The sequence below is a fragment of the Acipenser ruthenus genome, chromosome 29 (genome assembly GCF_902713425.1).
Source record: "Acipenser ruthenus chromosome 29, fAciRut3.2 maternal haplotype, whole genome shotgun sequence".
Classification (NCBI taxonomy): domain Eukaryota; kingdom Metazoa; phylum Chordata; class Actinopteri; order Acipenseriformes; family Acipenseridae; genus Acipenser; species Acipenser ruthenus.
This window is the reverse complement of record NC_081217.1, coordinates 1,232,855-1,259,727: the sequence shown is the minus strand read 5'-3', so window position 1 is coordinate 1,259,727 and position 26,873 is coordinate 1,232,855. Positions and strand designations below refer to the sequence as shown.

Sequence of the window (26,873 nt, the reverse complement as noted above, 5' to 3'; positions counted from 1 at the left end):
ATATAAAAATAAATTCACGTCAGGTCATGTGACCGAGTGGGCTGTCCAAGATGGCGTCTGTTATTCGATTTTTTTTTCTCGCCGAAGTCTGACAGAAATTAACTGGGTTTTAAAATAAATTAGATGTTTTAAAAGAGTACTCGATAAAGACAAGCGGTCCTGGTGTATTTGTATTTTGTGTATGTCGGTTGTTTTGGCTGCTATTATGTTTTATTCTGTTGAAATGTTGAGAAAGTTTTGATTTGTTGTGAACGATGGCACTTCGGGAGTTGAAGGTTTGTCTGCTTGGGGTGAGTGCTTGTGTTTTTATTATTTTATACATCTGTTTTTATTTATTTGTTTACATTGCTTATTTATGCGTTCAGGTAAAACGCAAATAAATCGTTTTGCACCCAGTCACCGAGGTTCAGAATGCGTGAAATACGTTTCTTTTAAAAATAAATACATCGATCTGTGTTTTTAAAAGCATCATTATTTTATTTTGTTCATAAGTCAATCGGCAGTTATTTTGTTGGGGCCGAGACATCTGCATTGCAGAACAAAGCCACGCAGTCTAACAGTATGTGTTTTGTGGACATGACCGTTTACAGCCTCCCTTGGGAGATGCTTCTATCTGTTTATTTATTTATTTATTTATTGTTAATATACGTGAATATTTTAAACCTCAGAATACAAATAAAAACATATTTGCACGACATGTAAAGATGAATACAAATAAGAGGTCTTCGATATTAATGTACACGGTAACACCGTATTGACACACAGCCACTTAAATCGTCACCTTCGCTAAGACTTGTGCATAATTGCATAGAATATGACACGGGTTCTGCACACAGTCCTGGGTTTCAGAACAACCCTTTTTAGGTATACGATAGAAATGACTAGTTTCAAGGAATTTGAGCCGTCACGCCCTTATCACAGCATAAATAAATGTCGCCTCAGTGTGTGCAGTAGGTTTACTATTAAGGGTTTAGAGGGTAGGATTACTCAAACCACTGGCTTCAGATCATTCTAACACGCCCTTCATTGAGAGTAGTTCTGAAACCAGCACTGAGCACAGATCTAGCCTGAACCTGAGGCAATGGTAAAGGACTTCCAGCAAAACCAGTTTACTGTTTTGAATATTTACAGTTTACCCCTGGAGCTGCAAGATTACAAGCCATGTGTTTTTTCCCCCCTCAGGACACTGGGGTTGGTAAATCAAGTATTGTATGGAGATTTGTGGAAGATAGCTTTGATCCTAATATCAATCCAACTATTGGGTAAGTTAGTAGTAATTTTTATTTTTTTTGTATTTGATCAATTCCTCTATTGTTTGGTAGTTTCTATAGGTTGGAGCTGGTTGGAGTAGTGGATTAACCAGACGTTGTTTATACAGCAATCACACAACATGCAGCTCATGTATTTATACAGCAGCAGCCACACCAAGGTGTATATATAGTGTTGTGAATACTGAGCTGCCTGTTTGCTGAGGAGCCAGCACCGTAACCACAAACCAGTGGAAAGCATTGTAAGGCTCTTAATCCTGCTCTCTGTTCCGTTTACTGGTACCACTAATATTATACAATATGTAGATTCCTGTTAAACTTGCAAGCTTCCTGTCTGCTTCCACAGAGCCAGGTTAGCGCTGATCTTGGGAGACTTTATCTAAAGTCTGAGATTCGTGCTAATCAGGGTTTGTGGAACCAGTCCTTGTTGTTCATGTATGTGTTTTTGAAGTGACTTCTGTTTTTGCAGAGCATCATTTATGACGAAAACTGTGCAGTACCAGAGCGAGCTACACAAGTTCCTCATCTGGGACACAGCGGGGCAGGAGAGGGTATGTGTGTGTGTGTGTGTGTGTGCGTGTGTGTGTGTGTGTGCGTTCGTATAGATAGATAGATAGATCTTATTAAGACTACCTAGGCAAGTTCCGTTGTAATTGCAGTGAATCCCAGGTGTTATTGAGCCCAGGTCTGCTGTGGAACCAGTGCATGCATAGTACTGACCCAGATCCCTCTCGTGATACTCCATTCAAAGGACACGCGCTGGCCTGCCATATCATTTCTGCATGGTACAGTACCTGCACTCTTAGCCACTTGTCACTGACATGCAGCCATGAATGTAAATGACCCCACTTTGCTCTACACGTGTGAACAGGCTTTGAGAGATACTTGTTTGTCACTCCCAAGTCCTGGTTTTAATTTGTAGGGACAGGGTTTGTGTTTGCAGCCAAACAGCTTGTGTCTATGGTGAATAATACCAGAGCTGATCAGTCAGCAAATTACTAGATTCTGGGATCGCTCAGCAAGTCCTGGATTTGGCCCTATTCATACCAGAGGAGCACTTTGTCATTGAACCAAGAAAAAGCAGGTTTACTGGGATGATGGTGCCATCTAGGCAACTCTCAGCAGTACTGCACCCCCTGTAATCTGAACTCCCTTCTGTATTTAGCAGATTGGCACTTTCTACTGTACTGCAGTACGCAGGGCTCTCTGAAGCAAGATGTTCTGATTATACTGGGAAACGACAACTGTGTGTGCATCTTGCCATGTTTAGGCGATAAAGGTATGCCCACAGCTGCACTTTTTATTAAAGAACACAGACAAAAAGACTACGTCATTCAGAATGAGGAACCAGTGCTTTTAGAGGATGCTGAGATGGCTTTGTGGTGCATTTCTTTCACTGGGTGATGGGGTGCATCATGCTGTTATTTTATTGTGTAATTGTTCTTCAGTAGCTGAGAGGCTGCTGGGCTGGAATGCACTGTGTGCGCTGCAGCGGTCACAATAGACACAAATACAACAGCACTGGGCACTAGACATATTATTATTTGTTTATTTAGCAGACGCCTTTATCCAAGGCGACTTACAGAGACTAGGGTGTGTGAACTATGCATCAGCTGCTGAGTCAATTACAATTACGTCTCACCCGAAAGACGGAGCACAAGGAGGTTAAGTGACTTGCTCAGGGTCACACAATGAGTCAGTGGCTGAGGTGGGATTTGAACCGGGGACCTCCTGGTTACAAGCCCTTTTCTTTAACCGCTGGACCACACATATCTGGTGTAGAATGCAGAAGTGTAATGCAGCTTTGTGTAAAGTAAAAAAACAAACATAAAATGGCAATGGTCTGTAAGATGCAGTCTGTGACTGGGTTGTCAGTGGTTTGTAAGGGTCAGTCTGTGATTGGGTCTTGTATTGTCAGTGGTTTGTAAGGGGCAGTCTGTGATTGGGTCCTGTATTGTCAGTGGTTTGTAAGGGGCAGTCTGTGATTGGGTCCTGTATTGTCAGTGGTTTGTAAGGGGCAGTCTGTGATTGGGTCCTGTATTGTCAGTGGTTTGTAAGGGGCAGTCTGTGATTGGATCCTGTATTGTCAGTGGTTTGTAAGGGGCAGTCTGTGATTGGGTTTGTAGTGACACTAGCACGTGTTTTTTTAGGTTTGCTTGTGATAGTATAATGTGGTGCTTCCAGGACTTCCAATAGACTGTTACTGTTACTAGGGCAGCAGTGTGGAGTAGTGGTTAGGGCTCTGGACTCTTGACCGGAGGGTTGTGGGTTCAATCCCCAGTGGGGGACACTGCTGTTGTACCCTTGAGCAACGTACTTTACCTAGATTGCTCCAGTAAAAACCCAACTGTATAAATGGGTAATTGTATGTAAAATAATGTGATATCTGTATAATGTGAAATAATGTATAATGTGATATCTTGTAACAATTGTAAGTCGCCCTGGATAAGGGCGTCTGCTAAGAAATAAATAATAATAATAATAATAATAATACTGTTGTAGGGCTGATTCGCGGTCTCTCAATCCAGAGACATTTGCACAACCATTCGCTTTGTACTGCCAAGCAGACGCTACACCGCACTGTGGTATTTCTGAACCAGTTCCGAAGTGTCTTTAGGCATGGGCTGTACAGTACGTGTGTAATTCATGTTGGACTAGCCTTGAACAGCGTTCAGGTATGCCAGTTATGTAGCATCTTTCATGTGGAGCCCAAAGGAAAATCCGCTCCTGTTACTCATTTGGGGCTTGGCTTTGGTCTTTTGTGACAAAATAGAACTTGGAAAATTGCTGAAAATCAATTTCTGTAATAACAACCAGAGTTTTCTCTTGATCCGTGCCACGTGTTTTGTAGAGTGTCTGAGCTGTGTTCAAACTGCGGCCCATGCGTTCACATCTTCCTAGACACATGTAAAGCTGGGACTGCAACTTTACTGGTTTACTGAAACTGGTTAATCAAAACATAATTTGCTCACAGTGTGTATGTACAGTAGCAAGATCATCGCAGCGTTCCCAGATCAGTTTCCCTTTATGTGCCAGTCAGAATGGCTTTCCTGTATCTCTCATTCTGTGCGAGTTTGAAGCTGTGTTGAAGATCTGCTTTGAGAATGTGTATCGTAGCTTTAATACGCAGCGCTCCTGGGCTTGGTGAGTGCAGCAGGAGTAATGCAATCTCCTCTTAGGTCCATCACCGCGCAAGCTGAGCCCGTGTTTCATTAAGAGTCTGTATGAAAGTTTAATGAATCCACAGCTCCCATTGTGCTGCTCTTATACTCTAAAGAAGATTTCTGCTGCAGACCCTGCAACAGCCGCGCTCCCTGGGGCTTCACACTGCACAACAGCCACGCTCCCTGGGGCTTCACACTGCACAACAGCCACGCTCCCTGGGGCTTCACACTGCACAACAGCCACGCTCCCTGGGGCTTCACACTGCACAACAGCCGCGCTCCCTGGGGCTTTACACTGCACAACAGCCACGCTCCCTGGGGCTTCACACTGCACAACAGCCACGCTCCCTGGGGCTTTACACTGCACAACAGCCACGCTCCCTGGGGCTTCACACTGCACAACAGCCGCGCTCCCTGGGGCTTCACACTGCACAACAGCCGCGCTCCCTGGGGCTTCACACTGCACAACAGCCACGCTCCCTGGGGCTTCACACTGCACAACAGCCGCGCTCCCTGGGGCTTTACACTGCACAACAGCCGCGCTCCCTGGGGCTTCACACTGCACAACAGCCGCGCTCCCTGGGGCTTTACACTGCACAACAGCCACGCTCCCTGGGGCTTCACACTGCACAACAGCCGCGCTCCCTGGGGCTTCACACTGCACAACAGCCACGCTCCCTGGGGCTTCACACTGCACAACAGCCGCGCTCCCTGGGGCTTCACACTGCACAACAGCCGCGCTCCCTGGGGCTTCACACTGCACAACAGCCGCGCTCCCTGGGGCTTCACACTGCACAACAGCCACGCTCCCTGGGGCTTCACACTGCACAACAGCCACGCTCCCTGGGGCTTCACACTGCACAACAGCCACGCTCCCTGGGGCTTCACACTGCACAACAGCCACGCTCCCTGGGGCTTCACACTGCACAACAGCCACGCTCCCTGGGGCTTCACACTGCACAACAGCCACGCTCCCTGGGGCTTCACACTGCACAACAGCCACGCTCCCTGGGGCTTCACACTGCACAACAGCCGCGCTCCCTGGGGCTTCACACTGCACAACAGCCACGCTCCCTGGGGCTTCACACTGCACAACAGCCACGCTCCCTGGGGCTTCACACTGCACAACAGCCGCGCTCCCTGGGGCTTCACACTGCACAACAGCCGCGCTCCCTGGGGCTTCACACTGCACAACAGCCGCGCTCCCTGGGGCTTCACACTGCACAACAGCCGCGCTCCCTGGGGCTTCACACTGCACAACAGCCGCGCTCCCTGGGGCTTCACACTGCACAACAGCCGCGCTCCCTGGGGCTTCACACTGCACAACAGCCGCGCTCCCTGGGGCTTCACACTGCACAACAGCCGCGCTCCCTGGGGCTTCACACTGCACAACAGCCGCGCTCCCTGAGGCTTCACACTGCACAACAGCCGCGCTCCCTGAGGCTTCACACTGCACAACAGCCGCGCTCCCTGGGGCTTCACACTGCACAACAGCCGCGCTCCCTGGGGCTTCACACTGCACAACAGCCACGCTCCCTGGGGCTTCACACTGCACAACAGCCACGCTCCCTGGGGCTTCACACTGCACAACAGCCGCGCTCCCTGGGGCTTCACACTGTGTGCAAATGATTTAGATTTTTTTTTTCTGGTTTGTACTTTTTATTTTAAAGCCAGCGATAGTAAGCCTTTGGAAAATATTACACTTAAGAAGAAGTGCATGAGGTATTGAGTGTCTCGAGCTTTTTCAATTGGGCATGCACACTTATTCCCAGCCTGCTTTTTATTATAACCATTAGGGCTCTAATAGTGGATCTTTTTGACAAGCCAGGCTGACCCAGATATCTGCAGTACCAAACGGATTGAGATTCTAAGTAGCCTTGGCATCTTTTAGTCTTTCTCATAATTGCTTCCACGTGTTGCAGTACAGTTTAAGTAGGCAGTAATGGTTTCCAAACACACAAAGAGGTATTTGATTAATGCAGCACTGGGCTGTGAATTTGTGATTGTGATTCGTTGCCATTGTCTTTTACATTGTAATGTTTGCTACAGACCCCTATAGTAAATGGGTTGTGCTGGAGTTGGTGGAGTGCGTGTTCACGGTGTGGCTAGCGTGTGCGTGACGGGGTGGCGTTGGCTACATTGAATTAGTGTGCAGTCTTGAGTAGGGTAACAGTCCAGCTTTACTGGATAAACGATTGTATTCCAGTCCTCCTGAATCCTTTTCTGCTTGTTTCAATCCCTAACAGTTCCGGGCCTTGGCACCGATGTATTACAGAGGGTCTGCTGCTGCTATCATTGTGTATGACATCACAAAAGAGGTAACAATTCCTGTTGCATTTTCTATCTGGATTGGTTTCACTGAGGAGGCCCCACTGGTATTGTAGCTCAGTGCACACTTTGTGTTGCAGGAATCTTTCCAGACACTAAAGAACTGGGTGAAAGAACTGAGACAGCACGGGCCTCCCAATATTGTTGTTGCAATCGCAGGAAACAAATGTGACATTGCCGATGCAAGGTAACCTTGAGCTTGTGTTTCTGTGTTAATGAACCGTGGCCAGTCTTTAAAGCAGCTCAGCATGTTTAAATAAGGGTGTGAATGCATTGTCCCGGGGAGACAGATATAGTTAAGGTTCTGTACAATGCTTATGCTACTGACATACTTGCTTTATAATGTATACTATTAACAAGACAGCTGACCTACTCAGTGTGTTCCGTGCATTAACACAGTCTCTGTGTGAGTAACTTTGAAACGGCCCCCTTTGTGCTCCGGCTTTGAGGAATACAGATCATGTGCTTCCAGTCCCGTTCGCAGGGCCTCTCTGCACGCTCTGTGCTTTTCAGATCTCTGTAAAGGCTGTTTTCCTCTGTCGCACGCCACATGATCCAGCAGGGTGACCCCAATTCCAAACAGAAGTGGGGATGCTGCAGCCGACATGTTTGCATTGTGTTCAGGTGGCGTCGTGCCCAGTGTGCTGAATGTAATTCCTGGTAATCTTTTAATAACTCAATGTGCACAGTGTGTTTGCCTTCGTTCTCTTTGCCAGTAATAGCATGTTGTTTTTTTGGAGGTGCAGAGACCCTCGGGCCCTCGTTCTCCTGCCAGATTCAGGGCTGCAGAGCTGCTCTCTTTCTCTGTGTCTTTGCAGGGAAGTGCTTGAAAAGGATGCCAAGGACTATGCAGATTCCATCCATGCTATCTTTGTGGAAACAAGTGCCAAAAACGCCATTAACATTAATGAACTCTTCTTAGAAATAAGTGAGTATTGCAACATGTTCCTCCTGCTTCAACTGCAGCTGTAAATTCCCATCGGTGCAGTCAAACCTGTCCGACCCTCTGCGTGTTTTGTTCTATTTTCCTTTTTGTTGTTTTCTTTTGGGCTGGGCAGTAACTTTCTGAGCAGAATCTAACCACCCCTCCTCATTGTAAAATTGTGCAACAAAAAAACACACTCCCTTGTTATCGTTTAAACCCTGCATTTTCAAAATAGATAAGCCTTGAAATAGACAGCCCTTGAAACCAATTGACGAGTCCTGATCAATGAAGAACATAAGAAAGTTTACAAACGAGAGGAGGCTATTCGGCCCATCTTGCGCTTTTGGTTGTTAGTCCCATGCTGACATGCTGACCTGCTGACCGATAGAAATTGTGTCTGGATCTGCCAGGTTGGCATGCTTATTGGCCCTTGCCCCACACAGTCTTAAAAGCAGCGTTACAAGGCAGGCTTGTTAATTAAATCTTGTGTTTTTAGGTCAGAGGATTCCGTCTGCTGATTCCAGTGCTGGAGCAGGAGGCAAGGGATTCAAACTTAGGAGGCAACCGTCCGAGACCAAGCGCAGATGCTGCTGAGGCCTTCCGGAAGCAGATCCGTGGTCGCCACCACGCAAGCAGGAGCGTTGTAAAGCCGTCTCCACATTAAAATCTCCGTTTCACAGCGTCTAAAAAGAGCTCTACAGTATTTAATCCTTCATGCTTTTCAGGAGCCATCTACACAAAATCCCAACAAGCAAACTGACTCGTCTTCTATCCAAGGAGAAAAGATTTTTAGAATTTTTTTTTTTCTGTTTTTATCTATAAGTAATTGTCCCTCGGTGTTGTACATGGCTTGTGAAGTCGAGGCTCAACAAGCTTCTGAAAACGGAAATGCAGATTTGTTTCCCTCATCCCAATGGGCTAGTGTAGCAGGTTTGCATCCAGCTTTTCACACGTCAGGAATAACGAGAGTGCTAGAAGACTGCTAACGCCTTTTCAAATCTTAAAATGAAATAACAAAAAGAAAAATACAGAAGCATTTTAAAACATAGCCCCTCATTTAGTGCTCCTAAACTGAAACCCAGTCCTGGCAGCAGAACGCACCGCGGCGCTTTGTGATGGGGAGCTGAATGCTTTGCATGTGCTCCGAATTCCTGATCCGCAAAGGACTGGGATCGGACTGAGACTGGATTTCTTTCGTTGAGAAGAAAGAAAGACCATGACAAGATGGTAACTTCATTGAATTGTGCCAAGACCGATAAATCCTTTGAACTGAGCAGTGTGCTTTATAGTTGTAGACACAGTGTTGTTATGTTTATGCAAAAGGGAAATGTAATGTAATGCAAGCACTTTTAAAGATGCCAGTGAATTATTTTAAAGTTGAGCACCCTGTAGCCCTCCCACACCAGATTGCACGGGGCCGTGTCCCGGGGAGCTTCGACGTGTCCTCTTCGAGTGTGTGTGCATGCTAACCCCTGAGTGGTCCTGGAAGTACCTGCACATGCCTGCATTGGGTGGTACTTCTGTTGTGTTGTGTTCATGCTTTCTAATGTACCACATACAGGAGCCACATTTGTCTCTTAAATAACCCAGGAATAAGTCTTTATAATATCTGTTGCCAACATGCGAGTCTTATTTCCATTCCTGTCCTAATAAGTATTTGGCAGTCTGGTTTGATTGTTTTTTCTTAATTAGTTCCGTGCAGGATATTTGGCAGCCCTGTCCTTTACAAGACCAGCAGCCTGGAGCTGCAAAGCTGTGTTCTCAATTTCACTTTGTTCTGGGATGCTCGCACTTTGAACCCCTGTGAAGCTCTTTAAGGAATAACAGCAGTGTGGTTAAAAGTGTTGCCAGCCCAATTCATAGTAACCACTGGGACTAATACCAGCGTTTTAAAAGTCCAGTTTTAACCATTGTATATACATTGGCAAGCCTATTCTTAGAACCCCTGCTGTTTCTTTACAGGAGATGTTGATTTACTGAGGTGGTGCCAGCCCCTTAATTGTTCTATAAACTTTCTTTTTTCTAAAAAAGTGTTGGCTTATAATTCCGATCCAAATAGTTTTTGATGCTGGCAGGAGATAAAAAACAAAACAAAAGGGTAAAGTGGCTTGGGAAGAAATATAATGGTCTTGGACTGGAGATCAAATCAATTTTATTTATTTATTTTTTTACCAATAAGGTTTTCTTGCAGTTGTGGCATTTTAAAAAGCACTGCAAATATTTTAGGATCATCTTGTATTTATCTTCACCGCCCGAGTTAAACACTAAATTAAAATAGCCATCTCCTTAAATCAGCTTTCTCTGAATGCTTTGAGGTTGGCAGACTATTATTACAATTTCATATAATATGGGACTTGTAAGACCTGCGATTAATCGACCGTTCATTAATTCAAATCAATGAGTCCTCATTTGAAAGAAACAGACCAGTGCTTTTGGCTGCTCCGGGTGGGCTAGTGAAGGATCTATGTTTGTAACAGCTTGCTCTTCGTTGATTAAACATGGATATTTGTGACTGTGTTCACATACTGTGTAAGGAGGTCCTGGTGGCATTTCAGTTTTTTTAATCATGGTACTGACTGGCGTCTGTAATGTGGTGTTACAATGATGCTGTGGTGATGTGTACAGTATGTCAGCTACATACGACCACGTTTTTAGAATGAGGAGGGAAGTAATTCAAAACGATTGCCTTTTAATTTAGTGAAAGTGAAGCTGCGCATGTCCGCAGCCTTTCACCTGCCAAATAAAACACAGCCTTGAGTCGACTGTACATGCATGTCTCTGTCTGCGAGCAGAATATCAGAGATTAGTTTTTAGATCCAGCGACACAGTGCACCTTTTCCGAGTCTGTATGATTTCAGTTCATCATTGACAGGCTGGTTTAGAAGGTCAGTACTGTCCCTTGGTGTTCACGCTTGTAAATATGAGTTGCCACTCCTCAGAGTTAATGCAGTTCACTTCTGTTAAATTAGCTGTTTGCATGATGCACAGAGACTGACCAAAACCCTTTATAAAAAAACCCCCAAAAAGCTGTTTTAATGAGGCTTGGAAAGAGCATTAAATTCATTTTAATGACTGTGTTCAGCAATACCAGAGGGGTCTTGTGTGTGCCCAGTGTGTACAAACGATTGTACGGGATGAATCCAGGCACTTGTTCTGTGTGATTATGGGTTTTCCTTTCTGTGACTCTGAGATGCTTGTGTTAGGAGTCTGTTGTAGTGCCAATATGTGGATTTAAAAGCACAAAAAAGACCTGGCATGAGTGTAAAGCCTAAATGTTGTCACGCCCAGGATCCATAAAACACTTCTCCTCCTCATGCGTTTCAGAGCTTGAAACCACTCCACTAAATAGCTTTGGTTGCTGTCGTTTTTAATGCACCTAAAAAGCATCAAATTGAAATGGTTGCTAAATTAATTTTGTACCTTTAAATTGGGATAAAGAAACGGCTCCCTGTGTGGAGTGACATGAATTGTGTTCAAAGATACTTTTAGCCACGTTCTGCTTAAGGGACAATTACAGACATCAGTTACCCCGAGTGGCTCACCTGGTAAAAACACAGCCGTGTGGTGTGCAGGGTGAGTCACACAGCGCAGGACTCCAATTCAACCACCTTTTTATCTCAGGAGGGTAACCATTTTCTGCAAATTAAAAATAAGAGCAGCGTATTATTAAAACCTAAATAAATATGGATGAGCATTGAATCCTTTTTTTATTGCATCTAAATATTATTATTATTATTATTATTATTATTATTATTATTCCAAGTTTAAAAGTGATTTGAATTGGTCATTGTAAATGTTCTTTCTGTATGAATGTTTTATTTTGATTTGACGCGGGGGGCAGGGGCAGGGGCAGGGGCAGGGGCAGGGGCAGGGGCAGGGGCAGGGGGGGGGGGGGGGGGGCGACACTTCTGTCCTGCTGTGCCAAGTTTTAAAGGGTGTGGTTTGTCATGTTGAAGTGCAATGGCAGGTCGCTACGATTTCATTGTGTCGTGGCAACGTCATGTTCTGTGCCTCTATATTGTAGCCTGTACATTAAACCGCTTCGAGCAGTGTTGCATGCTGTAATTGACGGCTGCAGCTTCAATGCATGAAATCCGGCGCTATCGCTTGGAATATTTAGTATTGTAGTTTAGGAGAGTGTGCCAGTCTTCAGTGAAAACGAGTGAGTTCTCTTAAAGGTTCTTGGGCTGGTCCTGAGACAATGTAGTAACTCCATTAGAAGTCTTATTGTTTTAATTGTAGATGCAAAAACAATTCATAAAACCACATCTGATGAAATTTCTGTATTACACAGATTTGTATCGTTATTAGTTTTTACAAAGGCACGACAACAGAAAGACCTTTCCTTAACTTCACCTATACGTTTTGTCATACTGAGCTTTCATATTTTTACATACTGTACCGATTGTAAAAAAAAAAAAAAAAAAAAATCGCTTGAAATCACTGCGTTTACTGTGTATTTCTGAATGTGCAAAAGGGAAATGTTATACAGTTTACTAATAAATCCATTTGTAAAATACAGTCTTGTGTTTATTTGTGTTTATTTAGCTGGGTAGTCGTCTTTCCCGGTTCAGATCTTCCTGTGTATTTATTCCCCCTGCAACCATACCGGTATTCATTTTATATACAGCTCTGGAAGAAATTAAGAGACCACTGCAAAATTATCAGTTTCTCTGGTTTTACTATTTATAGGTATGTGTTTGGCTAAAATGAACATTTTTGTTTTATTCTATAAACTACTGGCAACATTTCTCCCAAATTCCAAATAAAAATGTTTATTTTAGCCAAACACATACCTATAAATAGTAAAACCAGAGAAACTGATAATTTTGCAGTGGTCTCTTAATTTTTTCCAGAGCTGTATATATTATTTTTATTCTGGCTAATACTGTTCATGCTGGCAAACAGCTCATTTTGTTGACACTGTAAATAAAAATGTTGTAATCAGGAATCACTGCAGTGGAAATGCAAGCTACTCATGGAAACACTGGCAGGTGCATTGGAGTGAATTGAGAGTGGTAGCCATGGTGAGGTTCAGGACTGGTATGCCAGTGACTGATCTGTTACAGGAGGAGGTGTCATTTGAGAGCTCTGGGTTTACAACAGTGAGGGTGTTGACTTGCACATTAACCCCTATTATAATTAGTCATGGATTGGCTGGATGCACTAGATCCAGCACCAGGTGTGATCGCCCCTTGAGCTGCGTTTCCATAGCCACGAAACCCATTCTAGACCACAATGAGCTAGCTATTCCAATGACTGCTTTCCACTCCCTCTGCAAGCAGGTTCATTCATTCTAGACCACAACGAGCTAGCTATTCCAATGACTGCTTTCCACTCCCTCTGCAAGCAGGTTCATTCATTCTAGACCACAACATGCTTGCTGTTCCAATGACTGCTTTCCACTCCCTCTGCAAGCAGGTTCATTCATTCTAGACCACAATGAGCTAGCTATTCCAATGACTGCTTTCCACTCCCTCTGCAAGCAGGTTCATTCATTCTAGACCACAACGTGCTTGCTGTTCCAATGACTGCTTTCCACTCCCTCTGCAAGCAGGTTCATTCATTCTAGACCACAATGAGCTAGCTATTCCAATGACTGCTTTCCACTCCCTCTGCAAGCAGGTTCATTCATTCTAGACCACAACGTGCTTGCTGTTCCAATGACTGCTTTCCACTCCCTCTGCAAGCAGGTTCATTCATTCTAGACCACAACGTGCTTGCTGTTCCAATGACTGCTTTCCACTCCCTCTGCAAGCAGGTTCATTCATTCTAGACCACAACGAGCTTGCTGTTCCAATGACTGCTTTCCACTCCCTCTGCAAGCAGGTTCATTCATTCTAGACCACAACGTGCTTGCTGTTCCAATGACTGCTTTCCACTCCCTCTGCAAGCAGGTTCATGCTGGTCTCGGTGGTGAAAATGTTTTTTTTTTATTTTTTTTTTATTTTCCGTATTTAATCATAGAATGTTATAATGCATCTCCAATTCTCGGCACACGTTTCTAATGAATTACAAACCTGCTCCTCCCTGCCAGGGGAAATGATTATAGCTCATTACAGGCTCAACAAGAACGCTTCTCAGAATGCAGCTGAACACGGCACCGCTGGATTTTTATGACCGGGGCAAGGTGGTACTGTAAGCTGCTGTCTGATATCTGTTTGTACGCTGAACGTTTGAACTTTGATTATAAACACTGTTGAAGCTGTTGTGTTTTAACATTGCAATCGTATTGCTCCACCCCGCTAAGAACATGGTTGTAATGTCAGCTATAACCCAGTGATAAATTATAAATTGACATCCCATTACAGCGAGTGTGAAGTTAACCGGCAGTCGCTATATCTGCTTCAGTCACCGTGTGCACGATTGGACCATGTTAAGTTTCCTACCTATGTATCCATTTTATAATGCATACATGTTTGTGACGGGGCAACTTCTCCAACTCCATAGAGTTCACGCAAAATGCTTTAGAATTTCTAAAAATGAACTGGAAAATGTGTGACCCAGGGGGATATAAGTAACCGTCTACAAAAAAAATGGTACAGAACACTAGCTGTTTTTTTTTGTTTGTTTTTTAAGATTTGTTTTTGTCTTGGTGTGGAATCTCTAGATAAAAATCCAATTTGCAGAGAGGGGCTCTTCTTCCAATATTTCTATTAGAGTACAGTGATGTATTACTATGAGCTGGGACATGTTAGTCACACACACTGAGGCGGTGGTATATATTACTCACTGAGGAAGACAACAAAGCCTTACTCACAGCGTGGACCCGGCGCTTGTGTTGGCAAGTTACAGGACAAATAGCACTCAGAGAAAGAAAGACAAACCGCTTCCAACGGCATACTGTGAACACATGAGTAATGATGGCTACACGAGTTTACGTGACCCCTGTCTTCATGGTTTCTATAACAACGCGATGAAGATGAAGCTGAAGCTGCTCGGGATTGAAGGCAGCCTGTGCCATGCCGAGGGTCCCGTGTGAGAGAATGCGCCCGCGTCTCGGATGCGCAGCACGGCAGCGCTTCTTGGTAACCTGTGCTCTTAGGTCGTGGCTCTGTGCACACTGCAGCGGGGAAACTGAGCTGCAAAGAGTTTGGAGCACTTTGTAATTGCTCTGATTTGAAATCACTCTCATCCATTCATCCTACTTACAACGTGCTCACGCCGGACTTTACTCGTAGAAGCAAATATTTATAATATAAGCTAACTGCTCTTGCATGGAATTATTTACTGTATTCTCTAATTTTCTTATTTCATTTTTATTTTTTGCGAATGATTTTGTTGTACTTTGCCACTGCTCTTATCTGTAATGTGATACTTTGTACTGTGATATTTTATAACAATTGTAAGTCACCCTGGATAATAATAATAATAATAATAATAATAATAATAATAATAATAATAATAATAATAATAATTTAAACAGAATTCCTTCGCTACCACCCTTGAGTTTTGTGTTCAAACTTGTGTATGCGTTTCCTTTATAGCAAGTAATGCGTTTATAAAACCAGGTCACTGATGCACCCCCGGCTAAGCGGAAAGAAGCCGCTGTGAATCCAAACTTATTTTGAAGAAGTAATCCATTTTGATTGTAAGATAAATCTACACAAAACAAACCAAAAAAAAAAATCAGTTATTTATTTAATTTCCTTAATGATTTTATCATCTGGATTTAATTCTCTTAACATTTGTAAACAAATAAATAAAAATGTTCCTAGTATATACCAATCTTAAAATAAATGCACCTTGTATTTTTTTGTAGTATGTAGAAATAGCATAACCCATTCAATTTACATGTGTTTCAATTATATTAAATGTATATATGGAACCCTCTGACGTCGAAGCTACCTGAATATTCCTCAGGTGACGTCAACCCCCCTAGCCCCGCCCCCCGTAGAACTCACCTTGCCCCTCACTGGCTGCTGCGGGGCGGTGACGTCACCGGCAGCCTCTCTCTCACCTCCTTCCTGCTGCATCATCACTGCCTCTGCCATCCCGAGCAGCTCTCCAGCAACTCCCTGTACAAAAAAAAAAAAAAAAAATACAGTAAAATAAAATCCTCCTCCTGTCCTCCTCCTCCTCCTCCTCCTCCCCCCCGAACCAACAAAAATAACAAGAAACACCACAAAACTGCTCTCCAAAACCCCGGGACATGGCCAGGCTAGAACAGGTGCTGCTGTTACAGCCCGAGCACGAACTCAAATTTAAAGGTAAGGAGACGGGGGGAGAAACTGAAAACAAGCAAGACGTGCAAAATGTGCATGGGAAAATAAGACGGCGGCAGCCATGTTGAGAAGGGGGCTTTCGAGCAGACAGACCGGCGCATACAGAGAGAGAGAGAGAGAGAGACAGCAGCTACCGTGTGCCCTTCACTTACAACAACACCCCAATAACAAGTGTATATCCACACCGGTTACACCGGGACACGCTCCATTTGATATCCCAGGCCCGGGGGCTGAAGTCCGGCCCAGTTATTTCAGCTATGTCATCTGAATTTGTAGTATGGTGTTTTTTTTTTCGGTTTCCGTAGGCCTGCGTCTGCGAGAGATTGGTTGTTTTAAATTAGCTAGATCATTACAAGGGTTTTATTTTTATTCGGAAGGAGATACCTCTGTTGATTTAGGGCATTGCTCTGTATGTCAAAAGCAAATCGCATTTTTGACCGGGCTAAGGAAGGTGCTGCTGTTTCCTGTATTAATGTCCGGCAGGACGATGCCCGATGTACCGCATACGTAGACATTCTGTATTACTGCACTGTCAGCCTGTAGACCCGTCGCATACCCCCCTCTGTTTGACATGTATTAAACACGCTGGCGTTTATTCCACTCTTACAGTTCTCTGTGATAATTCTGACACTGTTAGTCTTCAGAAAATGTTTGTGTTCAACCCCTCCTCCCTTGGTTAATGTCAGGCAGGCCTTTGTATTTGTAATATTAGCACGCTGCCTACAGTAAATTCAGCTAGTGAACGAATATGGTATTTTATGATCTGTTGGTACAGCAGTAGATGAATTCATTTATTAATACACTTGAACTGCAGTCGCTAGTGCTGTAAATGTGTGCGTTTTTCTACTGTATATAATCTGCTGTCCAAAAATTAAAATCCACTGGACTCTTCTTTAAACTTTTAAAAAAAAGAAAACAAATGAAATATAAAGTGTCTATGAACATTGTGAGATGTTTGCACTGTGTTCTTGTGCAGAGTCACATGCCTGAACCCGATTCTAATCCCAGACCTGAGCACAGATGTGCTCTCCTACTCCCCACAAATACAACCACCTCTCTTTCTTTCTAGTGCACCACACCTAATAGGCAGTCTCTCATCATTGTGGTGAGGGCATTTGGGTTTCCATAACTGGGGTGCACAAAGGCTCCTGTACCTGGCGTTGTTTTCTGACAGCGTCCAGCCCACACTACAATCTCCTCGTATGTGTCACCCACAATTGCAAAGCTTCTGGTTAGGTAGGAGTATCATGTCTTTGAATGCGTGTGCTGTGCACTCTGCAGGGGTCTGATGCTCTCCATTGTGATGATGACAGTTCACTGGTAATCAGGAGTCACATATAAAGAGTGTAAACTGCATGTCACGAGTCAGCCCCCCAGAAAGAGACCGAACCATAACCTGAATGCAAAGAACTTGAATCTTCCAAAGCAGAACAATGGAGCTCTATAAAGCTTGAGACCTAATGAGCACTTGTGCAAAACCATAGTACAGTATCTCTTTTTAAAAAGGAAATCTTGATGGATTTGTAGCCTGCTCTGTCCGTCTGGTCATGTCAGGCAGCCTTTCTTTTTCTTATTTGATCTTCTGCCAGCACAGCAGTATTGATCATGGCATTCCTACCAGGAGTGATGGATGGAGGTCCCTGCGTTGTTGAATGCTAAAAGCATGCGCTCAAATGATTATTTCCCTGATTACAGTAGTTACAAAAAGGAAATGCATGCATCATCATTATTGGTCCGGTGGATGCAAATAAGACATGGCAGTTCGAGGTTTTACTAGGAGCTTGATTAGCCACAGCGTATAGGTAACAAGCTCAGGTGTGTCTTACTGAACTCCTAGTGAAAACCAGGAATGGATCAAACTGGTGTGCAGTGTTATTTACTTCCCTGTTGGTTGCTGTTACATATACACGTGTAGACTGTGCGCACATGACAAAACTAGGCAGTCCAATATGTCAGAGGAGTGCAAACCTTAAACAGAGGCGGTGATTTCCAGTGATCCAGTTTTAAAGTTGCAGTTAGTTCTGCTGACAGACAAGCCTTCAATGTGCACACGTTTGCCTTCAGAAATCTTATTTGTATGAAGCCTCCCTTCCTATTCCTACCAGGGCCATTTTGTGTGTGCTGATCAGTGTTGCTCCCATCTCACTGTGTCTTGCAGTGCAAGGAAAGGGACTGGTGGATTCAGCCAGGTGGATTACTCTGTCCATGCTATCTATTTTGATCTGCGTGATTAAAAGTAAAATGTGATTCTTGCTGTGTTTTTTGTGTATTTTTTACTTTCTAATGTTAGGTAGCAGGTTGCTTCTAGCTCCTCACATTGCAGGTGTTTTTGTGACTCGTAGGTACTGAATGATCCAGTTACACAGTGTTCATTTACTTTTAAATTGTATCCCTTTCTTCAGTGCTGTAGCCTAGTTCTGTAAATATTTTAATGGCACCTCAGACTCACCTCTGCAGACTTGTCAAACTTGGCAAAGTACGAGCACCCTCGAGGGTATCGGAGCGTCTTGTTTCTCTTTGTTTTTTGTAGATCATTCATTTTATTTCACAGGTTAATAATCATTGTAGTAATGCTATGAGGAGCTAATTGTTTAATTGCTTTTGTTTGTTTTCATGAGTGTTGAGCTACTACTGTGGGGGGGGGGGGGGGGAGTGAAATGGTCAAAGAGCTTTTAGTTTTTTTTAGGGCTTGTTGTGTCAGACGTGACATTGTTTTCTACATGTTTATTTGTTTGTGTCTTTAGGTCCCTTCACAGATGTGGTCACCACAACCCTTACTCTCACAAACCCCTCAGACAGGAAGGTTTATTTTAAAGTGAAGACGACGGCCCCGCGCCGGTACTGCGTGAGACCCAACAGTGGAGTCCTGGATTCGGGAGCATCCGTCGATGTGTCGGGTAGGTGACTGTGTGCGTGTGTGTGTGCATGGGGTTGTGTGTGTGTGTATGCATGGCTCTGTGTGTGTGTGTGTGTGCGTGGGTCTGCAGTCATGGGGGAAGCGATCAAAGACAGAAACTCAATCTTGATACTTGCAAACCAGTATGCAGGAAAGTTATTTTTTTGGGTCACCTGATTTAAGTTAAGCATTATTTCCATAATAATACTACTGCGTTTTTCTTTTTAGTTTTTCTGCAATCCTGTTTTTTTTTGCTGGACCTGCTCAGTGGAATGGAATGAAATGAAACGTACACAGAGGCTCTAGTAAACGAGATGCACAAATATGCAGTGCCCAGCCTGATCTGACCACCTTCATTGGCTGGAATGAGATAGCATTACCCTGAAGACCAGCGTGTTCTTGCATTACTGTTGGTTATTCCCAGATGTCATTTGCCACTTGTGCAGTAACCCCCGATGGAGCTGAAGCCCTGTTGACACCCAGTAAACAGCTGCTAGCCCCACATCAAGTTTCAGGGTTGGATAAAGGGGAGGCGGTATGCTGTTACATTTCCATTTGTGAAAGCTATCTGCTGTCTTTGCATCGTCTTATAGGGCTTCTATCGGGTTTCACACTGTGGGGCTCTTGTAATGGTGGGGCTGTGACTGCCTCGCTTTACACTGACAAGCACCCCGATACTTGATCTCCTGTAGGGCCTTCAAGGAATAATAAAAACCTTGCATTGCAGGTTTCGCTAGAAGCACTTGTATAGCAGGCAGTATTTGCCCTCGGGCAGTATTTGTGTGCACTGACATTTAGATTTTTTAAATTGGATTTGGAATCTGACTCCTGGAATCTGTAGAGTCTTAATGACACTTGAAAAGCTGCAGTCTTCCACAATCCTAGAACATGTGACACTAAAATAAAATAATGTTCTTTTTAAAAGAAAATACAGACCTGTCTGTTTACATTCCTAGTCTATGTTTCTGCCTTGGGTAAAAGGCATGGGTGATAAAAAAATTAAATCAGGAGGCAATAATGGATGTTTTCATTATTGACCGCTATAGTGACCATTGCCCGGTCTGTGGGCAATAGCACAGACTTGACCATTTTTGGTCACGTGACACTGCATTTAGCCAATAGTTTTGTCATACTGGTTTGACATCCTTTCACTGAGCATTAGACGATGTTTCCTTTCCGACTGTCGCCAGCTGTGAAGAAGCTCGTTTGGGGTGAACTTCTCTTACTTGCTGCTGTAGTTTTATTATCATCCCTCAGGAGCAAATTAATCCTGATCGGAAACTGCTCTCTGATTGCCTTCCTTTTGAGTCACAACATTTAATGAACATGCTGTAAGGGAACAGCAATTAGCTGTAATTAACCTCGCTCCCCATAGTGGTAGCATGTTCGTGGCGCTGTCCGCAAGCTTTTTATTTGCACCTGTAGGTGGGATTGGCCTTGGCAAACTGAAGCCTTTTTGTTCTGCCGTGTTAAAGGTCACAGCAGCTAAATGAACACAGCTGCATTCCACCAGGAAAGCGGTTCTACTGCTGCCTTTCAGCCGGATCATGACCTTCTTTACATGGGACTGTTATGACTCGTCTGAATGCAGCCCGGGCTCTGTGTTGCACTGGAAATGTTGTTCACAGTACAGGGTTATTAAATCCAATTTCTTTTCAGCCTGCAAATTGTGAGTGGCATTGCAAATGTAGATTTGTTTACCGTGTTATACAGGACAACATGGATTCTGTGAAGACTCCAGTAGCATAGCAATTTGGGCAGTTCCAAGTTTTCATGAGCCTTAATTGATCGTGGCCTCTTCAGAAGATGCACAGTGTGCTTAATTAAGCTCTCACCAGAAGCTTTAACAGCTCAAACTGGCATGCAACACGAGTCTTTAATTATACACTGCACAAATAAAGACACAGCTTTCAACAGCCCTTTCCCATCCAAGGTTTGGAGTCGACAAAAAAAAACAACTCCTCTGGACTCTTTTCATCTTCAGCCTTTATTAGCTGCCTTTGTTACATGTGCTAAATAAAGTGTCTGGCTGCGCTCCTTGCTGCATTGCATGGTTGCTAAGCTCATGACCCACTTTTACTGTCTTGCACTTTGCTTTAGATAGGAGGCATCCAGTCGCCAATCACGCTTATGTTGTACTTTCCAGGTGTTCAAGCACTTGGAATCTATTTAGTTGCCACAGTTAAGTGTGCAAAAATACAGGCATTTGTCTATTTTCTTTTTCTTTAGTTTTTTTTTAATATTTAAGAATACTTATCAAACAAAGTATCACTGGTACTGTTTTTAATAAACAAAATAAAACATGGGTCTGGTTTTAATTTGCAAACTGGAGATGTTTATTTCTTAATTATGTACATGGAATGCTATAAAAAACAAAAATGCAGATTTTGCCACATCTGTGCTGTTAAAAACAGACTTGCATCAAAACGCAGGCTTCACAGACCTCATCCAGCTAGTGAAAAGGTGGTGCGGCTTTACATCTTTCAGGTATATTTTTTGATTTTATAATTCTTACGTTTCAGCTATACTTACTATTCAATCAACAGTTAATAAGCCCTTTAAAAAATAATCAACCTTTTCATGCACGGGCACAGATCACAAACACTATTCTAATCGTTATATGGGGACGTATGGAAGACCCAAACGACCACATATAACGATGCAATATTTCCTCATATAAAGCAATGGGAAAAATATATATATATATTGTGTGTCCAGAACTACTTCAAATGTGTTTAACTGTTTTCAAGAATTCATGCACAAAAGGCTGAAAGGCTGCCAAAGAAACAGGGTCCTCGTGGCAGTTGTTTTTCCCTCATAAGGATTGCAAACGATGACTATGTCGGTGTGTTTTAGTTTTAATTCTTAGTGCTTTTGTCTTTTCTTCTTGCAGTTATGCTACAGCCGTTTGACTATGACCCTAATGAGAAAAGCAAGCACAAGTTTATGGTGCAGTCGCTGATGGCTCCAGATAACGTGACTGACATGGAGGGAGTAGTAAGTGTGCAACGCCTTTACTTCCAGATTGGGAGCGTTTCTGAGCTGTGTTCATGCTGTTAACTGCTGGCCCGCAGCCTTCACCATGCAGAGCCTGGCGAGCGAGGCTCATGCCAGAATTCGAGACCTCGTTGGCACAGAGGATAGAGAATGCAGAGCACACTGTCATGTTTAACTGGGCCAGCGTGATTAAAATAATTAAAATAAAATAAAGAAATGTGTTACACAGGATCCAGTAAACAGTGCCACACGCACAGGGCTGGGTGTAGCATTTTTAACACACTCCAGCTGAAAACGTTTTCATGTTGTCTCGTACCTGTCCTGAAATAGAAATGTATATTTTGTTGGGGTTAGCCCATTAGTATCGTGGATGGGGGGGTTATGTAGGGTTATGTAGGGAGGCTGTATTAAAACCTGTCTGCTTGAATTCGGTCCTGCTCTGTAGTGAACCTGTCTGCTTGAATTCGGTCCTGCGCTGTGTTATTTTTTGTATGTTTTTTTCATCGCGGAATGCAGAAAGTGTGAAACGTCTCGAAAGCCGTGCGGTTTCCAGAAAGTGAATCGGGCACAGGTGCAGTGGGTTACATGTTCTTGGCTCTAATGCCTTCCCCCTGTCCTCTTCCTCTCCAGTGGAAAGAAGCAAAGCCAGAGGAGTTGATGGATTCCAAGCTGAGGTGTGTCTTTGAGCTTCCGTCAGAGAATGAGAAAACAGTAAGTATACGCACTCCAGGCTGGGACTTTCAGAAATGCCTAACGGAAAGCACAAGCCTGTCCCTGGCAAGTAATCGTTTCGTAGTGCTGATACATGGCTGCCTGTAAGGTGTTTTATACAGGGGACAGAGCCATCCTCCTGGACTGTTTCTCTGAGTCACATTCATTTAGTCATGTTTTTGTGTGTGTTTTTGTAACATACACGATCATAACTTGAGAACCACAGATGCAATACTTTATCCAGCTATCTTTCGGGACCTTGAGCTGGAAAAGCCATAAAGATACTGAGCCTGAACAGCAGAGTTTTGTCCAAATCTAATAATTTAGAGACTTGTTGCAAAGAATACGTCTCCGATCTGAGCTCCAAAGCATTACAACTATGGAAGCGGGGGAAAAAAATGCTTGTTTTTTAAATTTTTTTTACAGCATGATGTTGATCAGAATAAAATCACGTCAACGAGTGCGTCGAAGTCTGAATCGTCATCGTTGTTCAAGTCCGCCAGCTCCACCCTGGATGACAGTGAAGTGAAGAAGATCCTGGAAGAGTGCAAGAGGCTTCAGGCTGAAGTGCAGCGACTACGGGACGAGAACAAACAAATCAAGGTATGCATGCCAGGGAACCAAGCACTGTGCAGCCCTTACAATGAACCCTTCAGAAACCTGTTGGCTTTTTGTGATTTTATTCGCTTGTACATGTAGAGTTTGAGACTAATAACAAGCATTTAGAATCTGTGGTTCATTATGACCTGGACATCTGAAAATGTGCATTTATCTGTAGGGTCACTAACATAGGCGTCGTTGCTGCAGCTGCAAAGGGAGGAACAGTTTACGTCACATCAAACTCCCAGTCTCCTGATCGTTTTGACAGTAGACTTCATTGAGAGAAGTTCTAAAGAGCCAGGAGTGTTTGCAGGCTAGTGCTGGTTTGACCCTTGTCCTGTTTAATCCTCTTTCCCACAGGAAGACGAAGGGCTGAGGATGAGGAGGAGCGCCCCGATGACGGGCAGCCCCTCAGGAGGAGCCAACGCTGCTCTTGTGAAAGAGGAAGGGCCCACCACCCGCCTGCTCGCTCTGGCTGTGTTATTCTTAATCCTCGGTGTGATTATAGGAAAACTGGCCTTGTAGAGGCAGCATGCTTGCTAAGGAAGAAATGGATTTGGATTATTAATCAAAATATGCCATATCACTGGGGTAGAATTGAATCATGCTATGTTAAAAAAATAAAAAAATAATAAAAATACATAAAAAAAATTATATATATATATATATATATATATATATATATATATATATATATATATATATATAAAATGTAAAATCTCACAGGTCTTGCCTTTTAATTACTCTCCCCTTGCACAGATGCAGATAATGTTAATGGGAAAAAATGATAACTTGTATAGTTAAATAAATGAGTGACGTTTCCTAACACACCAGACAAGGCAAATCTTATAATTGATAAAGTTAATGGCATACCATGAATGTTTTTTTAAATCCTTTATTTTAGACCTCTAGATAAAATCTAACTAAAGTGAAATGAACGACTGCTGGGGCTGACCAATCATAATCAGGATCTGGGGCTGGCCAATCATAATCAGGAACTGGGGCTGGCCAATCATAATCCAGATCTGGGGCTGGGCCAGATAGAAGGGTAGGAAACTACAGGCAAACTTTGTTAGTAATAGAAGATGCCAAGGGGGGGTTCGTTATTGTAAGGAAGGGCCTTGTGCAACGATGGCGTTCTCTTGTGAGAGTTCTGACTAACGAGCTTCATTCAAGTGAATGTCGATCTTTCATGTGCAAGTTATTCTTTATTTAAAAATAAAGGGCATATGTAGCAAAGCTGCTGAAAGGTTACATCTTTGATTTTTGTTTACTCTAAAGTTTGCATTGCAGCAATATCTACTGTACAGCAGTAACATTCAACATGTAAATACAGCACTGGGAGGCATGTGGAGTACAGGGTGTCTTCCTTTGTCATGCTGAGGAGCAGCTTCTGGACTTCAGCCACAAAACTCAAAAGTTTTGTAGAGTTTTAGCTTGAAATGATGATGAGCAAATTGCTCTACTACTGTAGGACAAGGGGGAAAAAAATAGCATAATAATCTGTTCTCGCGGAGTGAGTGTAGGTGGGTATAGCGCAGAGCTTTATACAGAAATGCATGGATTACCAAGGCAATTTGTTATTCAAAACGAAAACACTGTTAGTCACTTTTAAATCGGCTCGTTGTTTTTTTTTTTTTTTTTTTTAAACTTGGCGTAAATCCATTTATAAATCAGTTCTATAGATTTAAATTATTTGTATTGTTTTTGACTCCTTTGCCATCACAACCTTCATTGTGTTATCACTGCATCACTTTTCCATGCACTGTAATAAAAGTTATCCCTAAAACATCGTTCTGAACAAGCCCCAAGGACTGTCTTCTTCAAAAGGGACCACTTTGTGTCTAGCTTTAGTTTAGTCTATGGTCTTAAATGTCAATGGGACGGATTTCTAAATATACGCATATAAATAATTTAAATGTGTTTCGTCTCACGTTTGCATATTGTAAGAAAATGATAACTTGCAAGATGAAAAAAAAAAAAACACCTCTTTAAAACATATAAAAGGTGAATGGAACTTTTCTTGATGCTGAAATACACACACACCCACCCACCCACAGAGAGATCCCTTAGACACTGACCTGCAACAGTACTACTTGTGACTTCAAAACTATTCTCTTCTAATCCGGTGCAACTGCTTCAGATCTATCTTGACGCGTGTTTCCCAAAACCCCTGGGTCTTCTTCTGAGCTTCGCTTGTTTTTCAAGTATTGCTAAAGAGGCAAATAAAACGAATTCGATCTTTTTTGGTATCTATAAAGGGTCAAAAACTCTGTTATATTCGTGTGGTGCTGCTGAAGACTCAAGGAAACTGTTATTGGTTAAGCAGCCACGCACGCGCACACACACACACACACGCACGTGTATCTGCGTCCTCTTGGTGTCGCAGTGTGTTGTAAAGGTCCACCACGACCCCAGATGAACCGTGAACTCATGACAGGTTCAAGTGCAGTTTGGAGATGGATGGAGCTTTGGGAAACACTGGGTTGTGAACGCTGTTCTTGTGATGCCCTCACGATGCTGTTTGTTTAGGTTAAAGTAGCCCCCAGAGAAACAGCCCCTAGGCCTGTAAAGCAGCTTCAGACCATCGCCATAGTGTTACCACAGAAGCCGGGCACCTGTTTTGTATGTATATCAATAACAGTTCTATCTGAGAAATGAATATTCGTAGTAAACTAGTCTATGGTGTAATGCCCAACCCTGTTGGACTATGTAGCATCTTAATAAATTAAATAAAGCCCCAAACCTACATGCTGTGTATATTTGTTTGTTTTTGTACTAACATGTATGACTTCCTGATTTTATTAGTGCTGAAATTTTTTTAAAATGTTTTTAGCATGTGGAGATCTGTCACTGCGGCTTCACACTGTTTCTTTATAGGTGACAAGGCCAATGTTTAGAAGCTCTCTCGTCTGCCTTTTAAAAATGATCCCTTTTTACATATATCAAGCGAAGAGTGCTTGTCTGCAGTTAACCCTCTTGTTGAGATAAAGGGATACATTATGTTACCACCCCAGGTTTACAGTGAAATTAGGGTTTTGTTTTTTTGCATGCTTTTGCTATTTTATTTAAGTTTTTAATATTTAAGGCAGGTCTAGTGTTTCTGTCTGTTTTTTGCTAACATTATCATTATTATTATTATTATTATTTTTTATTTTTTTTTTTTTTTCGGCAAGCCCAAAGGAATCTGGTTCCTATTGCGGATCTGGTAGTTAGCATTCATGGCTGTCTGGTAATGTTTTTATGTTGGACAGCACACACAGAAACATGTACAATTTACAAAAAAAATGACAGGTAATTAGAATGTTGTTGATGCAATATTTTCCTGAAAATATGTATTTTTTTTTTTCAAACTAAATATGCTTAGTTTATTTTTTTTTTCTTGGCAAGACTATATCTTGCTTCTTAATTGGGTTAAGAAAACTGTTTTATATATATGTTTGTATCAGTTGAGTTTTCTGATGACATTTTTTGGTAAACCTATTTGTGGCAGTTTCCCGCATACAAAAAACGACTGCATGTTTTTTTTTTCTTTAACATTTAGTGTTGGCTCACTTTATGAGCTTAACTTGCCCCTTTGAAATGCACTTCCTGTGAAGTTACCCGCCTCTTGCTGCAACAGTGACCAGCCGTACTCATTTCTACTCTTGATGGAATTACATAACAAGATGTGTTACATCAGTGATCGGCGCTTCCTGTTCATGTGCAGCTCAAACAGTGTTTACATTCTCAACCTTCTGAAGACCTGTCTTGAAGTTC

General features: G+C 43.0%; 2 protein-coding genes across 2 annotated transcripts; both read left to right on the top strand.

Moving 5' to 3' along the window:
* The first annotated feature begins 31 nt into the window (after window positions 1-31).
* Window positions 32-11,530, top strand: LOC117432407 (ras-related protein Rab-22A). The gene is made up of 7 exons (XM_059004360.1): window positions 32-290; window positions 1,183-1,262; window positions 1,738-1,819; window positions 6,679-6,750; window positions 6,841-6,947; window positions 7,579-7,688; window positions 8,182-11,530. Exons 1-7 carry the CDS (start codon window positions 255-257, stop codon window positions 8,277-8,279), a joined length of 585 nt encoding a protein of 194 aa, XP_058860343.1. The 5' UTR covers window positions 32-254; the 3' UTR covers window positions 8,280-11,530.
* Window positions 11,531-15,701: 4,171 nt separating this feature from the next.
* LOC117433147 (vesicle-associated membrane protein-associated protein B-like) lies at window positions 15,702-25,865 on the top strand. Its single transcript, XM_034908254.2, has 6 exons — window positions 15,702-15,895; window positions 18,655-18,807; window positions 21,700-21,803; window positions 22,434-22,514; window positions 22,941-23,117; window positions 23,475-25,865. Exons 1-6 carry the CDS (start codon window positions 15,838-15,840, stop codon window positions 23,637-23,639), a joined length of 738 nt encoding a protein of 245 aa, XP_034764145.2. The 5' UTR covers window positions 15,702-15,837; the 3' UTR covers window positions 23,640-25,865.
* Window positions 25,866-26,873: the final 1,008 nt, after the last annotated feature.